This window comes from Pteropus vampyrus, unplaced genomic scaffold, assembly GCF_000151845.1.
Source record: "Pteropus vampyrus isolate Shadow unplaced genomic scaffold, Pvam_2.0 Scaffold522, whole genome shotgun sequence".
Lineage (NCBI taxonomy): Eukaryota > Metazoa > Chordata > Mammalia > Chiroptera > Pteropodidae > Pteropus > Pteropus vampyrus.
The window spans coordinates 87843-104719 of record NW_011889303.1 but is presented as its reverse complement, the minus strand read 5'-3'; the positions used below and the strand labels follow the sequence as shown (position 1 = coordinate 104719).

The 16877-nt window shown below is 36.3% G+C and overlaps 1 protein-coding gene across 7 annotated transcripts; it reads left to right on the top strand.

The window, feature by feature from the left end:
- The first annotated feature begins 745 nt into the window (after window positions 1–745).
- On the top strand, window positions 746–8660 carry ZNF214 (zinc finger protein 214). 7 transcript variants are annotated; one of them, XM_011383489.2, is made up of 5 exons: window positions 746–879; window positions 1354–1411; window positions 1981–2065; window positions 5235–5396; window positions 6518–8660. In XM_011383489.2, the coding sequence occupies exons 4-5, from the start codon at window positions 5270–5272 to the stop codon at window positions 8209–8211; spliced, it is 1821 nt and encodes a 606-aa protein (XP_011381791.1). In that variant the 5' UTR covers window positions 746–879; window positions 1354–1411; window positions 1981–2065; window positions 5235–5269; the 3' UTR covers window positions 8212–8660. The 7 variants fall into 7 exon arrangements, 5 of the variants coding, with proteins under 5 accessions (XP_011381791.1, XP_011381788.1, XP_011381792.1 ...); XM_011383486.2 differs by having other exon boundaries at window positions 754–1029; XM_011383490.2 differs by lacking the exon at window positions 1354–1411 and having other exon boundaries at window positions 754–1029.
- Window positions 8661–16877: the final 8217 nt, after the last annotated feature.

Below are 16877 nucleotides of genomic sequence, written 5' to 3'. Positions count from 1 at the left end.
AAGGCTCCTTGCATACTAAATTGTTGAATACTACGGATTCAGCCCGAGTTTGAGGGAAAGTGCTTAAGGAAATGAAGTTTCCCAAGATAACACTCAACGACTAAGAGAAGAGCAAGTGTTTGGATGGCTTTCTGTTGCTCCCAGGATACCAAGAAGGGGCTCCTTCTCTTGGCTCCACCTCAGTCCCACCTTGCGTTTCCTCTCTGCTTGGAGTCACCCGAGAAGCCCAGAAATTGGCAGGAAGAGAGGACGGAGAAAAGCCTGACCTGACTAGTGAGTCAGCAGGAGCAAAGCGGGCCCCCGCAACCGTAAACTGGAACTTGAAAGGTTTCTCCTGATTCCAATCTCGAGTTTAGGAACGATAGTAGTGCAAGAGTTAATGGGGTGCCCATTCTGTCCAGGGCGCCAAACGGCATGAACAACCACCTCTTGTCCACAAAGCGGACTCGACACCAAGGGTTTCACCACCTTCCTATTGAGGGGTTCCGCACTCGCGGGTTGTGAGGGTCCCAGAATTCTCCGAGGTCGGCCGCTCATTTTCCTGAACCCCCAGCTCTGCCCGCTTCTTAAGGGCTGTAAAGCACCTAGAATAATCTTATTTCTTTAGTATGCGGAGGTACCGCCCCAACCTCGGCTCAGAGCGCGCGAGTGCACAACTCTCCCGCCCTAGAGCGCTGGTGGCGCAGCGCCGGACGGCCTCTCGATCTTTCTGGCCAATCAGGAGCTACGTTTTCCTGCGCTTTTCCCGCCCCCTCACGTCTCCATGGAAACAAACGAAGTGTCTACTCCAAGGCCTGAGGCTCTTTTGGTCTAGCTGGGCTGCGGCCATTGTTTGTGTACACGGAGTGATTTGGTGTCTCCGTCCACCTTAGAGGCTCTGTAAGTGACACGGACCCTCGGGAGCACCCAGCCAGAAGCGGACAAGGGCGAGGAGAGCTGTAGCTGAAGGAGGAGTGGCAGAAAAAAGAGTGGCAGAAAAGGGTCAGGGCTGAGAAGCAGTTCCGGCTTAGAAATCCCGGAGACACCAGTGTGAGTTCTTCACAGACGAGCCTCCCCATGTTAAAACTGAATAAGGGGAAGGGGAGAAGAGAGCAAAGGCAGCTTGGGCTCAGAGGCCTGGGTGCTCGGGGTTGGGAGGTGTTGGGGGCGCAGCTTGGGTCTAGGGTCTGGACGCGCAACCGAGGATACGCGCGTCTTCGCTGCAGGAGCCGAGGCCTTGCAGATCGTGGCCCTGAAACAAACAGATCCCGCTTGAACATGTGAATCCGTGGCGCGCTTGGCCTGCTTTTGGGACGCTCATGAATCGGTTTTCTCTCTAGAAAAAGAGGGCTCTTAACTGCTTATTTTCCTCAGGGACCTGTGTTAGCAAGGCTGGATCTGGGTGGCAAAGGCTCATGCCCCAGTTTTACAGGTGAGTAAAGTGCGGCCCTGCGAGGTCTATAGTTTTGTCCTTTTCAAAGTTCCAGAAGTGGTTGGTGACAGAGTTGATACTTCTCTAAGACTCTAGGTACTCTGGTAGAAAATCCAGTATTTCTGTTGTAACAATAGGAGAGAGCAATGGAATTACCTGTCTACTTAATTGGTGGACAAAATAAGAAAAATAAAGAATAGAAACTATTTAACTACCCTGCTATTATTTCTATTATTTTTATTGTTCTTGTTAATAATAAACTAGGAAAGCCTTGAGGCCCAGAGAGGTTAAATTACATAGAGAGCATCTGCATCCCTGGAAGGGCTAAACCGAGATCAAATTCTGTTTTCATGTTTAAATTAGAATTGTATCTTTGAAGTTTCTAGAGGGTCAGAAATAAGGTCCTGGTGCCAGTCCTCATAACTCTCCTGGTTCTTGAAAGGGAACAGAAATGTTCTTGGGTTCTTTCTGACCTCTTTGTAGGGTATTTGGGGATATTGTAGTGTTTTTGGGAACTTTAAGTCATGCCCAGTCTGTCATGTCTTTCATTCCTCCTTCTTCTCCCACAGCTCAGCCTTTGCAACATTCCATCCTTACCCAAAAGAGGAGCACAAAGAAGGAATGTTCACTATTTTCCTCATTGTCTGAACCCAGGTGAGTAGGATTGTCTTTTCTCATTTATAAAATGCCCCTTAATTCTCCATGAGTAGTGGGAGTAGTAGCAGTGGCCATGGAAATGGATGGACCAGACAGAATAGATGTTTCTCACTTGCCTGGTAAGCCTCCAATACAGCAGAACACTGCCTACCACTGTCTTTTCCCACCATTTACTTAGTCATTCACGTCTACTCTATAACTCATATTTGTCTTTGTGCTCTGAGATAAATACAAGAATGTCTTTCCTTAACATTGAGGAAATAGACCATATGAAGTTAGTATTAATTTCTAAAGTTATTGGACATTAAACTGCTAGAATGAGAGGCACTTAAAATATGGGAACAGAAACTCAGATTTCAATAATCATTATATACAGGAAGATATCACTCCAGACAGAAAAACCATCATTTAATCTCAGGCAGAATTTGAGGGGACAAATATGGAAATTGGGCTAGTTGCATTACAGCATATATGAATATATAAGGTGAGGCCACATTGTGGAGAGCTGTTAAAATTTAATCGGTTTCTTATTCTTATGCAGCATTCAGAGTCCCCTGCACATCAGCCAGAGGCAGCCATTATTGACTTAACAGTCTCTTATCTAATATTTATATACACACTCACTAATCTGTAAAAACACTAATATATATGCATACATATGTACAAATGTACACACATGAGTTTATCTAGGATATATGTATATAAATTATTTAAAAAATTTTGAAATTTAAAAAATTTGCATAAAGTGAAATCTTATTTCTTTTTATTTGTATAGGTTTATGCTTTGAAAGGTCTTCTTCATCCCCAAATCTAATTCATAATTATTTTCATTTATTAAAAATTGTTTCAAGTATTTTAAATGTTTAACTCTGAAACTTAAACATTCTTTTCTTTCCACTTGGTTATTATATTTTTCTAGTAACATTTCCTTTCTCCGTTGATTGTAGTGCTACTTTTTCATATCCAAATTACTGAATTCTTTATGCACACACACATGCACACACGCACGCATGCAGGCACATACACAAATGTAACACAGATCAGTTTGGGGGCTGTCCTGTTTCATGGACCCATTTCTCAATTATTATACTGGTATCAGAATGTATTTAATTTTGTTCCTTTATATGCAGTACATTTAAGTTATAATGAAGAGGAATGTAGCCTTTCTTTTTTCACTCAGTGAGCATAAGGAAAAGATAGCTTACGTATTGGGAATATTCCACAGAATAACATTATAATGATTTCTATTTTGGAAAAAAAGGAAATAAAAGTTACATATAGTAACTATTAGATATTGACTATATTAACCTTTCAGTATGTTTTATTTGTATAGCATATTGGACAAAATACAGCCTCTGGACCCACTACCTAAACTTGTTTCATACCTCTACAACTTCTTGGTTATAAAACTAGATTCAGTTACATAGCCTTTTTCTCAGCTGAAGTAGGAAAATAGAACCTACTATATAGAGTTATTAAGAAGATTAAATAAGATCATTCATGTAAAAAACAGTATACCGCTTAACAAATAGAACTCACTAACAATTAATCACTATTATGTTAGTTATTATTTGAAACAATGCATATCCAATATAATTCTTTCAGGTCACTGAGAAACAAGAAATTGAGCCAGGGAGTGTAGCTTAAAAAAAAAATTGGGGGGGGGCGGGGCCAGATGGCTAGTCAATTGTCCCAGCATCATTAATTAAATTGCCATCTTTTCCCCCACGAATTTGATATCACCTTTACCATGTTTAGAATATATTGCTATATTTGAGCCCATTTCCAGATTTCTACTCTTTTCCATTGATCTTCTCTATTCTTGTGTCAACCCCATGGTGTTATAATTACAGTGGCCTTATTAAAGTTTTAATATACCACTGGGTTAGTCTCCCCTCTTTATTCCTTTTTCACAATTTTTCTTTTTCTCATGAAAGCACTTGAAAATCAGTTTGTCAGATACCTCCTCTCCCCTTCCCCCAAATTTGTTAGTATTGTCACTGCGAGCTCATTAAAAATATAGATTAGTTTAGTGAGAACAAAATTATATTTATTTCTCCTACCTAAGACTGTAGAGTAGTTCTAAATTCTAAAGCTGTCTTTATAGAGGTTTTAAGTGTTTTTGTTAAGTTAATTTTTAGGAATTTATATTTTTAAATTACTGTCGTAAATGTTATTTTAAAAATAACTTTTAGTGATTATTATTTATATGCCCAGGCTTTTTCTAAATTATGTAATTGGATTTTACATGTTAATAAATTTGAATTTTTATTGTGATGTATTACATAATGCAAAAGAATATATTCAAAGACATGTACAATTTAAAATACAATAACATGGACACCCACCATCTAAACTAGAAAATACTTTTAAAAGCCTCCCAATGATCCCACAATTACATTGCCTTCTTCTCCTAAAAAGGCAACTGCTATCTCAAATCTCTCAAATCTTGTGTTTATTATTCCTTAGTTTTTTGGGGGGAGGGGCGGGTAGTCTTAACTACCTATGTCTGTATCTCTAAACAAGATTGTTTAGTTTGCCTAATTTTGAACATATATAAATGGAACTTTATATATTATATATATTCTTCTGTCAGTGGCTTCTTTAGCATAATGTTAGATTTTTATTTTTCTGTACTTTTTACAAAATGAGGGACCAGTGAGTTCATTTATTTTCCACACTAACACCGGTTTTCAATCTTGTAGTATGGGTTTCTGAGCATCCCAATTTTCTTATTTTATTTATGTATTCACTTGTGTTAGACTTATCTTTAAAAATTTTAACATTTGAAAACATAGTAATAAAAAGCACTAAATTACTGTTTCATGGTTAAGGCATGGATCTTGGGAATTTACCTAATCTTTTACAAACATTGTTTACTAATTTATAAAATGGAGATAATAATAATATCTATAAGATAGGACTGCTGTGAGGATTACTTGACATACTTATGAAGTAGTTAGCCCAGTGGTTAGCAGATAAATGCTATGTTTCTTATGATGGTGATAGGGTTCAAAGACTGGATATATTATTTAGCCATTTGATTGCTATTATTATGTCTCCTCTCACCTTTGTTGATTTTCTTCATTATTGAAGTTCTTTTTCTATTTTATTTGCCACTCATATTACCTGATGAATGTTTTTCTTTGTTCATCTTCTCATTTAGATTTCTTCTTTCTGAAAAGCCTGATCTTTGACCAGATGGCAGTAACATTTGAAGATGTGACTGTTATTTTTACTTGGGAGGAGTGGACATTCTTGGATTTTTCTCAAAAAAAGCTCTACAGAGAGGTCATGTGGGAGAACTACACAAATGTCATGTCAGTAGGTAAAGTTATCCCAGCTGTTAGGGAATAGTTTCTTCTGGGACCAATTTTGTTGAGTATTTTGGTTCTTTATCTAGGTGTTGTACTGAGGTAGAAGAAATAGTCTCAAAAATGGGTCTTAAATCAGATGACAAATAGAAGATAAGCAAAGCAAGACATCTTTCAAGACACCTAGGCTATGTAACTTATAGGTATTTGTGATTGTTATTCATATTTTCTGGATTACACTTAAAGCATAGCTCTCCACACATAATCAGTTTTGAGTCATCCTGTATTCTCTCTTCATACTATTTGTATAGGTTAGCTTTTGCTGTATTACAAACTACCCCAAACTTAGAGACTTGAATTATTATTTTTTATGCTTCTAATTGGTTACATTTATCTTCTATCATGGAGTCAGTTGGTTGGGGCTGGATGGTCTAAGATTATGCTGGACAGTCTGACTCACATGTCTGGTAGTTGGTCAGTATCAGTGGAGATAATGGGAATGGGCTGACCACATGTCCCTCTTCAAACAGGCTAGCCCAGGCTCATTTATGTAGTGATAGTCACAGGATTTTCAAAACCAGCAAGAGAGAGGGAAAAGCCCCAAGCACTTTTCAAGTCTCTGCTTATATCACTTTTGCTATTGTCCCAGTGACCAAAGCAAATGAATAGCCCAGCCTAAAGTCACTGTGGAAGGTAAATGCCAAAAGATGTAGATTAAAGAGTTAATACAGCCATTTTTAAAATACAATCTATGACACTATTCTAGAACGGAAAAATAGAAACAAAAAAAAGGTGTTTTATTTTTTATAATAATGGCCCAAATAGAGTAATCTAATTAAATCTCAGTCTTAAAGACAATATCCATAAAGCAGTCAGCCTTACTCTTATTTCCAAGAATAAGTAGTAGATGCTCAAGATACTTTATGGAATGAATGAATGAGTGAATGAATACACATAGGAATAAACAAACAAATGAATTTCAGACCCAAATTTGGAGCAGCCCGTCATAACCCTTCTCTCCCCCTCTAACTCACACATATATCCCTATAATTCTGGAGGTCATTGATTTGAGATACTTGGAAATTTTTAAACACAGTCTTTATCTCACCACTGGATTATCTGTTTACGCTTCTAGGAAACTGGAAAGAGAGCTACAAATCCCCCAAAGAAAGATTTAGATATTTAGAACATGAAAATCTTTCCTGCTGGCCAGGTTGGAAGAATGCTAGCACTCAGTTATTTGAGAACCGAAAGTATGTGGATACCATTCAAGGGCTAGATTCCAAAGACCTAAAGCAACAAGACTTTTCCCATTATCGAGAATGGTTAATATTCTCCACACAAGTACCAAGTTATGGGAACTGTGAACTAACTTTTGAAGGCAGAAGTCCTAGGAACTTAACATATACAAAGTTTATACCTTGGCAGTCCTTGGAAACAAAACACACTCAAGATTACAGTAGAGAATTCTATGTGAGTGAGTCACATGGTTTTCAAGGAAGCAGATACCATCTTGGCATATCCAGGAAAAATCTCTCCATGGAAAAAGAAAAGAAGCTCATAGTCCAGCATTCTTATGTCCCAATAGAGGATACCCTTCCAGAGTACATTGAAGAGATATGCCAAAATGACCTACTGAAAGACTCTATGGAAGAAAAATACTGTGGATGTAATAAATGTAAAGAAATTTATTATTGGAACTCACAGTGTGTTCTCCACAAGAGAAGTCAACTTGGAGAAAAGTTGTATCAGTGCTCCATCAGTACAGCATGTTTCTCTCAGCAATCAGACCTATACAGACATCCAAGAATCCATGTAGTTAAGAAGCTGTACGGATGTGATGAAGTTAACAGTAACTTCAGTCAGAGCTTAAGTGTTCACTTTCATCAGAGAATCCACACAGGGAAATTTCTTTATATATGTAATATATGTGGAAAGAGCTTCAGTCAGATCTCTAGTCTTCACAATCATCAAAGAGTCCATACAGAAGAGAAACTCTATAAATTTGAGTGTGGTAAGGACCTCAGTAGAAATCCATTATTTCATATTCATCAGAGACTTCACATAGGAGAGAAGCCTTTTAAGTGTGATCAGTGTGGTAAGAGTTTTAGTCGGAGTTCAGTACTTCATGTTCATCAGAGAGTCCACACAGGAGAGAAACCATATAAATGTAACGAGTGTGGTAAGGGCTTCAGTCAGAGCTCCAATCTTCGAATTCATCAGTTAGTCCACACAGGAGAGAAGTCCTATAAATGTGATGACTGTGGTAAGGGCTTTACCCAGCGCTCGAATCTTCAAATTCATCAGAGAGTGCACACAGGAGAGAAGCCTTATAAATGTGATGACTGTGGGAAGGACTTCAGTCACAGCTCAGATCTTCGCATTCATCAGAGGGTCCATACAGGGGAGAAACCCTATACTTGTCATGAATGTGGGAAGGGCTTCAGCAAGAGTTCAAAGCTTCACACTCATCAAAGAGTACATACTGGAGAGAAACCCTATAAATGTGAACAGTGTGGTAAGGGATTCAGTCAGCGTTCACATCTTCTCATTCATCAGAGAGTCCATACAGGAGAAAAACCCTATAAATGTGATGACTGTGGAAAGGGCTTTAGTCATAGCTCTAATCTTCACATTCATCAGAGGGTCCACACAGGAGAGAAGCCTTACCAATGTGCTAAGTGTGGTAAGGGTTTCAGTCATAGCTCAGCTCTTCGAATTCATCAAAGAGTTCACACAGGAGAGAAACCCCATAAATGCCATGAGTACTACAGGAGATTTGATCACAATTCACATCTTTACAATAATCACAGAAGAGAAAACTTATAATTCTGTTCATTTAGTTAACAGCTTTAGTCAAAACCTTAAGCCCAATAAATGCTGCTGGGAAGAAAATTCTATAACCCAAGTAATCCCAAGCAACATTTACAGTTTCCCCTAACACCAGCTAAGAATCATTTGCTTCAAGAGGAGGTCCTTAGAAGGATTTCTATATATTTAAAATTAGAGTGTGTTTTTTTGCTACTATAAATATTATACATGGTCATTATAAAATGTATAAAAGATTTGAGGAGAAAATTCATCCCGTTTCATGTCTTTTTTTCTGTGCATTTTATTGTGCATGAAATCATACTGTATGTTCAACTTTGTGTTTCAATGACTTCAAAACAATTTACTTACATTTTGGTTTGAACTGAAATTGGCTAGCTAGCTATGAAATAGTGTCTTGACTCTCCTGTAAAGTCCCTAGGAAGCTACAGGGAAAAAAAAAAAAAAAACGAAAACACAAAACTTGAAACTCAAACTGGTAGACAGCCTGTTGCTCAAATGTGGATGAATTAACTATAGGACCAGTATAATTCAAGTACTTACGACAACACGTAGGAAAACACTGAATGACCTTTAATCCAGGATACGATATCTTAGAGATGTTATCTGTGTCGACCAAAAAAATTCAGGAACCATCCTTTTGTTGCAAAGATGCTGTACTTTAAGGTTACTGCAATGTACTCTCACCCATTCCCCTCCCTAGTTTTCACATTTATTCATAGATTCAGACACTGAGTAACAAGAAGTACAAGATTTAGTTTAAGTGTGAAAGATGTTGACAAAAGCTGTTGACAAAAGCTGATAGAAGTGAATGCTAGAAATTGAAGATATTTCATCAGTTCAGAATTAGAGATCCAAGCAGAAGAATTTAATTTAATCTCAGTACAATAGGTAATAGAGAAATATCTGCTAAATATGGAGTTGAACTCAGAGCTATGTACAAAAATGAACTCAAGCTAATTACATAAGAGATCTTGGCCATTATAAAAATGGAGTAGACTCAATAGGAATTCACAAGTCCTAACTTCTAATATATAAATACGTTTGGATTTCACTTCCCAAGAAAAATTAAGTAGACCTGTTTGGGGAAATAAGAGGAAATTGTAATACCAAAGAAAGGAATATCATTATAAAGATTTAAAATCCTATAGCCCTAAAAATGAACTATTTTGGTCTCCTAAAAAATTTTTCAAAAAAATCGGTGTCTTAAGTAGCATGACAAAACCTGAAATCAATAAAACGAGTAGAAATCCACACATGTAGAAGAACCTCTAAAGTAAAGAAAAATATACAAAATGAAGGACTATATGGAAATTTAAAATACTATTATCAAAGTAAAAGGCAATAAGGAGAAGAATTGACACTGCAGAATATCAAATACTGTAATGAATAAACTTAAGATGGTCTTAAATGTTTAAGTAGAGGATAATGGGGTGGGAACAATGAGAGAAAAGACAAAGTGCTGAAAATAGAGATTCCAACGTAAGAATTAAAGGTGTTTCTAAGGAAAATGATGTTTGGAATAGAATCAATCAAATTAAGAAACTGTTCCTGAGCTAAAAATATACATGCTCACTAGATTTTAGGGAAAACAAATACAAAAACCATGCTTTGAAACAGCTTAGGGAAAAAAGAATATGAATAGAAAAATTCTGGTTATATACAAAACCCAAAAGGGAGGATGGATAAAGACCTTGGCAACAGTAAATGTCAAAGGACAATAGAACGACTTCTGAATTGTGAGATTAAAAAAATCTTTTATCACCTGCCTTTTTTTTTATTGTCTTTTATATGTGCAGGTAATAGACAAGAAAACAGAAAACATCATACGTGTGCCTTTTTAAAAGAGTTCAAGAATGTGGAAGTCATGGTATAAAAGGATTGGTAATGAATACTAAAATTAGTTAAACATGACATTAAGTCTGAATAACAATTTGTTTATAAAACATCAAAAATTTTAAGTAGTTGTGCAAGAAAATAATACACAAATGCTGAGTATAAAAGCTGATTATATGTAAAGTTTGGGTGGGAGAGTAGAGTTGTCAAATAAAATACATGACACCCATTTAAGTTTGAATTTCAGATAACTATGAATAATTTTTAATATACATATGTTCCAAATATTGCATGGGACTTATACTAAAAAATTATTTCCTAGTATTTATATGAAATTCAAATTTACCTAGGCATCCTATGTTTTTATTTGCTAAATCCAACAACCCTATGGGGAAAGGACAGCAGAAGAAAGTGTGCTACACTTTTGATCTTAAGTAGCAGGAACTATTACATTTTCTTCTTGACACTAACAATTCAAGAAATAAAGGTATAACATTTTCTACAACAATAGAAATTGCAATAGAACTAAAAACATACCTTTCAAAACAGAAGAAAATAAAAGCAAAGAATATTCAGTCCCTATAACAAGACAAAACAAAGAAACAAGATGGTGGCCTAAAAAATTAGAGACCATGGACTGAGAGAGAAAACCAAATTTATCAAAATAGGTTAAGTCCTCCATTAAAAAGTTTTAAAAACCCTTGATGTTATTTATTGATTAATTACTGATCAATTGCTCAATATTAATTTATTTTATTGATATGAAAGAACAGGTTAGGCAAACATAAAGGAATGCCTACAATATGTTTTTATAAGTTAAAAAATGAACTAATTAAACCCATTAAGGTGAGTAAAAATATAAAAACATTTTTTCTTAAACTCTTGTAATCAGAAAATAACATGACTGTAGAAAATAGGGTTTGTGATAACACTAAAATGTCTTAAAGTGAAAAAATAAAAATATAGAATGAAAATAATGAAAAACAAAACATTTAATTGAAAATAAAAGAGGACTTGAATAAAGAAGTCTTTTTTTTTTAAAGAAGGACTGTTCCTAAGTAAATTTATAGGTTTATGTCAAATTTCATCAAAATCCCAATGACATTTGAAATAAAAAGATTCTAAAATCTTTTAAGAAAAATAGACATTGGATAATAGCAGAGATAATTATAAGAAAGATCAATGAGATTGCCCTACATATAATAAATGATATATTGAAGTTAAAATAAGGGAGAACTTGATCGCATGTTGGGAAAAATGTTCAGAATGCTCAGTTACTAGATAGCTTGGAAATAGACCAGTGTATGGATTACATATGTATAAATAATATTTAATTGGTACATATGCTTATATACTTTATATATGATAAAGAGCAATGACTAGCAGAAGGATTATTCAGTAAATAGTGTTGAGGAAATTATTTCTTTGGTGAAAAAATTAGGCTTTCATAACTTGCATCGTGTGTGTGTGTGTGTGTGTGTGTGTAATATATTGATTGAAGCACAAGTTTTCAAGTAGTGTGCCAAGAATCTCGTATGGTTTCATGAAGGCTGATGTATCAGAAATAAAAACACCACAAATCTAACCTCATTTTTATATGATTCATATGCAAGATTAGCACAAGATTTCATTTTTTTAAAAAAAAGATGTTCTGATACTTTAAACATAAAATGTTTAAAATTCACTAAGCGGGTTTTTTATATAGTTGAAAACATATACACACATACATTTTTTGAGAGTTAGATGAAATAGAAGAACCTAGAAAAAATACCTAGGAATTTGACCACATAAAAAATTTTAAACTGCAGGTTAAGAACATATGGAAGTCATGCAACAACAGGAAAAATATTGTCATGATTATTACAGTTATGAACTTTTATAAATAAGATATCTAGTAAAAAATTGGCAAAGGAAATCAACAGATTAATGAAATACCACTTTTAGTAAAAATTAAAAGCTATTTTCAGTGAGAATACAGAGTGATGGATGCATACACTACTTATGTTGAGTGTAAACTGATAACAGATTTTTTGGAAAAGCTATTTGGCAAATCATGAGCCTTAAAACTGTTGCTACTCTTTCCTATCTAGGTATTCATATCTAGGTATATATACTATGGGAAAAAAGTTACATACTATTAGATAACTTCTATTTGCAAAGAACAAAGATCCACCCAGGTTATCTCATTTTTAACAGTTATATTACATTATGTTTAAATCTCTCACACACACACACACAAAATCCAAAGACAGATGCCTCAATATGGGAACTTGCTCTACAAAGCCATTAGACAATTAAGCTACTCTTTCAAGAACTTATTTGCTTCTCTTTAGGTATCCAATTCTTTTCTCTCTACAGACTGACCTGTTTTCTTCTGGATCACTGTTTAAATTTCTGAATGAGAGAAGATGATTGACTCAATCACTAACTCTGAACAAGCCTCTGAGTCCAGACTAAGCTACTAGTAAGCCTTTGGATTGGCTAGCTTTGTATCAGATGGTCACTCTGGTAACTTCAGACAAGCCCAGGGATGGGGCGATAAGGCATATAATATGGTTATTAAAGGTTGATGTTCAAATAGGTTTACCCAGAAAGTTGTGGGACTGGGCCAAGCTTCTACACTACATTAGAACACAAACAAAGATAAACATTCATGATATTTATTGCAGCATTTTTTATGTTGCCCTCTCCTCAAAATAGGGGAAAGGTCAAATAAATTAAGATGCATCCCTTTGATGGAATGTTATGCAGTAATTAAAACATTTTCCAAGAATATTATAATGATAAGACTAAAGTTATAGTGTTAAGTGAAAAGTACAAAAGAACTGCATATGGGGTATTTATAAATATTTATATGGATAGTTCCATGAGGAAAATATTGGGTACATTCAAAAATGTTGTTAGCGGGTCTCTAATATGATGGATTATGGTTATCTTTATATTCTTCAAACTTTTCTGTATTTTTTATACTTTTATTGGTGTCTTATTTTCATACAAAATAAAACTCACCTTTTTACATACAACTTAAAATGTTACATGATAGTCCATTGTGTGGCTGTATTATAATAATTATATTATTAGGGATTTAGACTATTTTCATTTTTTTTTTTTTTAGGTGAGGCAACCCTTGGTTGACCTCACAGATTGCAAGGATCTTGTCAACTTACAATCTCTTATTTTTTATTTTTTACACCTACAGCACCTGGTCTTGCTAGGTGGTCTCCCACTGTTTTCATTTTTATATCATGAATTGAACTGCCATAAATGTCATTATGTATGAAGTTTTCTATTAGGTAATTTTTATAACTTTCTATATTCAATTATTGGGTTAAAAGATAGGAAGAGAAGGTATAAATTGCACAAAGAAATGGAATAATGAAATTACATGATGTATACAAGTAGCCTGACACTTGGAGTATAAAGTGGAAGGAGAGAGATGGAGTAGAAAGCGGAAGGAGAGAGATGGCCAGATCAGGAAAGACTTCCTATGTCGAGCTAGAAAATTTCTGTTGGTCATGGAGAAACATCAAAGAAGCTTAAACAAAGAAGCAACACTATCATTTTGAAAAGATGACTTTAACAACACTGTGGAGATTGATATGTTGTAGAGTGAGAGGAAGAGAATGAGCAGGAATGAAGGTCATCAGTAGACTAGACAACTAGGTGGTGTCAATGAGGTTTGATAATAGAAGGCAGTTTCCTTAACTGTCGATTTTATTTTTCCCTTACCAGTGTGCTCACCAGAGTAAATTAGGAAAACATACTCACTAGGGGCGGGGGCGGGGGGGTGCGGGAGGGGAAACCAAGGTTAAGGGTAGTTTGAAACGCCATTGGAGGGTTTTAAGTGACATGATCTCTAACTTTAAGAGACTCACTCTGAATGCTGTGTTAAGAATTGAATGAAGGGTAAAGGTTAGAGCCAAAGCAGGAAGTCTAATAAGGATGTACTGCAGTAATGCCTAAGAGATATCAAATGTTAACACAATGTTAAAAGTGGAGATGAGAGAAATCAAATTTTGAATATATTTTGAGTGTGATGACTATATCAGGGCATAGTTTTAAAATTGGACTTTAGATAGTGTTTTAAGAGATTAAAGGCCAAAAATGTTTACAGACAAGAGGAATTGCTTATAATAACTTGTAGCTGAGCACAGTGATTTAGAGACAGTGAAATCAGTGTGTCCAGATTAATGATTTCATGTTGAGGTTTGAGCTATGCCTAAAGATCTAGGGTATTTTTATCTGGATAATATAAAGCTCAGACTGTACCATGGAATGGTCAAGCCCAACCTTGGAGAGGAGTTAGGGGAGACTTTCCAGAGAAAGTGGTCCTACTCTTAGTTCAGAATAAATTGAAATGAGGTGGTGGTGATGGGGTGGGGTTGGGGGGAGGTTAAAAGTGTTTAAAGAACAGTGAGCAAAATATGCAAAATCTTAGGAATAAGTATTGCCTAGTGGTTAAGAGCTAGGCTGCCTGAGCTCAGATCGGTCTTTATGAAGGCAGGGTGTATTTCTACCTAACGTCAACAAACTTTTATAATCATCTGGCCAGTGTGAACCGGGAGTAATGCAGACTGTCATTAGCAATCCTGGTAGATCAATTATTAGTTAGGCAGATCCTGTCAGAAACGCTTACCAAATTAATTGATTAAATCCTAATATCTCCTGAATATCATACTAGGCTATGCAGAGGCTGAAAAACTATACAAGCCAGTCCAAAAGGTAACGCAATGGTGTGTTTTTGTTCATCTCAGGCCCTAGAATTTAGAATATATACAGATCACCATGAGTCATCTGTGCAAATGTCTGTCACCAAACATTAAAATTAATTGTCAAACGAGTCAGAACTTTGCCAGTCTTTGAAAAAGTTTCCTGGTGAACTGAAAAGCATAGTGGCTGAAACAGTTTAAGAATTTGCTGGCCTTTGATTCAGGATCTGATGGTACGGGATTAGGCTAACTAATTGACCTCTCTGAGTTTAAGTATCTTTAGCTGTAGATTATAGGGGTTGAAATAACAAGAGTCCTAAGGGCTCTTAACTGAATTTATATTTTAGCTCTAAAAAGTGCCTACCACATAATAAAGTATTAATTTTCACAGCACACCGATTCTGGGAAGTCTTCTCAAAAATCTGTTCTCATTTCAGTCACTTCAGGAAAGGTCCTACTAAACATACTCTATAGTTGAAAAATTATGGCTCAACGGTTCATGATTAGACCCAAGATATCAAGTGGAGAGGCCAGTGGGAAATATCACCAAGTCTTCCGGCACCAAGTGGCAAGCGGTTTTCATGGTACTGAGGAACAGAAATTATCGTACACCTCAATAATAAAGTGAAGAGAAGCTCCAAAACGTTAACAGTTACCCAGTTTTCCTGTGAAAGCTTGTGGATTCTGGAGTCTGCAAAGCAGCCAGGAACGTAGACTCTGTGAACCTACCCTGTTAGAGAAACCCAGCTGGCGGAACCCCACTGCGCCCGCAGGGGAAGGTGGTCGCAGCCCAAGAATACTCCGCAGGTTCTGGGAGGCTCCACTTCTGGCCGCCCCGGCGCGGCCCCGCCCCACGGGCAGGTGCCTTCAAGCTGGGATGAGCTCCCAGGGTACACAGTGTGCGAGTTACTTAAGCGTGGCCTTCAGTGTTGTTCCTGCCACGGCAGGCAGTTCAGCCTTCCCTGCCCTCTCAGATTGAAGCGGCTTTCGAGGGAGAGCAGAGAGAGGGTCAGATTTGATTTCTAGCTTTTGTTGATAGGCTGAAGCTACGAATTGTAGAAGCACACACTGAAGATCTCCTAGCTTATCTTTTCAGACTATATAAAAAGGACGATTTCTAGACTCCTTTCCTCTCTAGCCTTCTCACCATTTTGCCCTTTCCCCAGGAGAAGTGCACGGAAAAGGAGGGATGGACAGGGAACCTTTCACAGCCAGGACTCAGGTCCGCAAGTGTTTCGTCTCAACTCGAAATGCAGTTTCACAGTCATCCCCGATATTTTTGACTCCACGCTGGAGGCTTAAACTTTGCCAAATCTGGTCTCTGGAATCCTGTGCTTTCACGTCATTTGTCTAGTGCCTGCCACCTTGTGTGATATTTAGGTATTATGAGTTCCTGGAGTGTCTCCAGATTCTAGTACAGCATTTACATTCTGTAAATATTTAAGAGATGGATGTTACTGAAGAGACAGCACCACCATAAGTTCGCCATATCTTCAAATGATTACAAATACACCCAGAGGGAAAAAAAAATTAGAATTTGGAGGTTTAGGAGCAAAAATCCATTAAAATGGTTACAGGTGCCCTATGCAGAAATAATATTTTCAGTTGCTGGTATATGAAAACTGATTCACAGGAAGAAAAACTTGACTGAAAAATTCCCTTCCTCTTTAAACTATCAGCACTCTATTTTAGTAACTATGTTCATAATTAAATTGACAAGAAATAAAACTTTAAAACAGCATCAAGTCATGTACATTCTGCAGGTAGTCCTCATGTCAGTTTCTTTCCACTTATGTATTATCCACTAATAGTGAACGTGAAGGAATTATTTTAGAATTAAAGAGCCAAATAGTAGCTGATGCAGAACATTTAGAATTTTATCAACTCCAAAAAAGTATACAATTTCAGAAGTTAAACCCAGTGAGATGTTACCATTTACATCCATGAAGATATAAAGGAAGGTTATCTGTGGAAGCTTAATCTTCTAATAGCCTCTTCCCTTTCTTCCCTCAACCATTTCATGATATACATATTTAAGTTTTCCTCTATAATATTCATATTTAAGTATTAAACTAGATATGTTTGGTTTTATCTTCCAGTGGGCAAAAGCTTCCATTACTC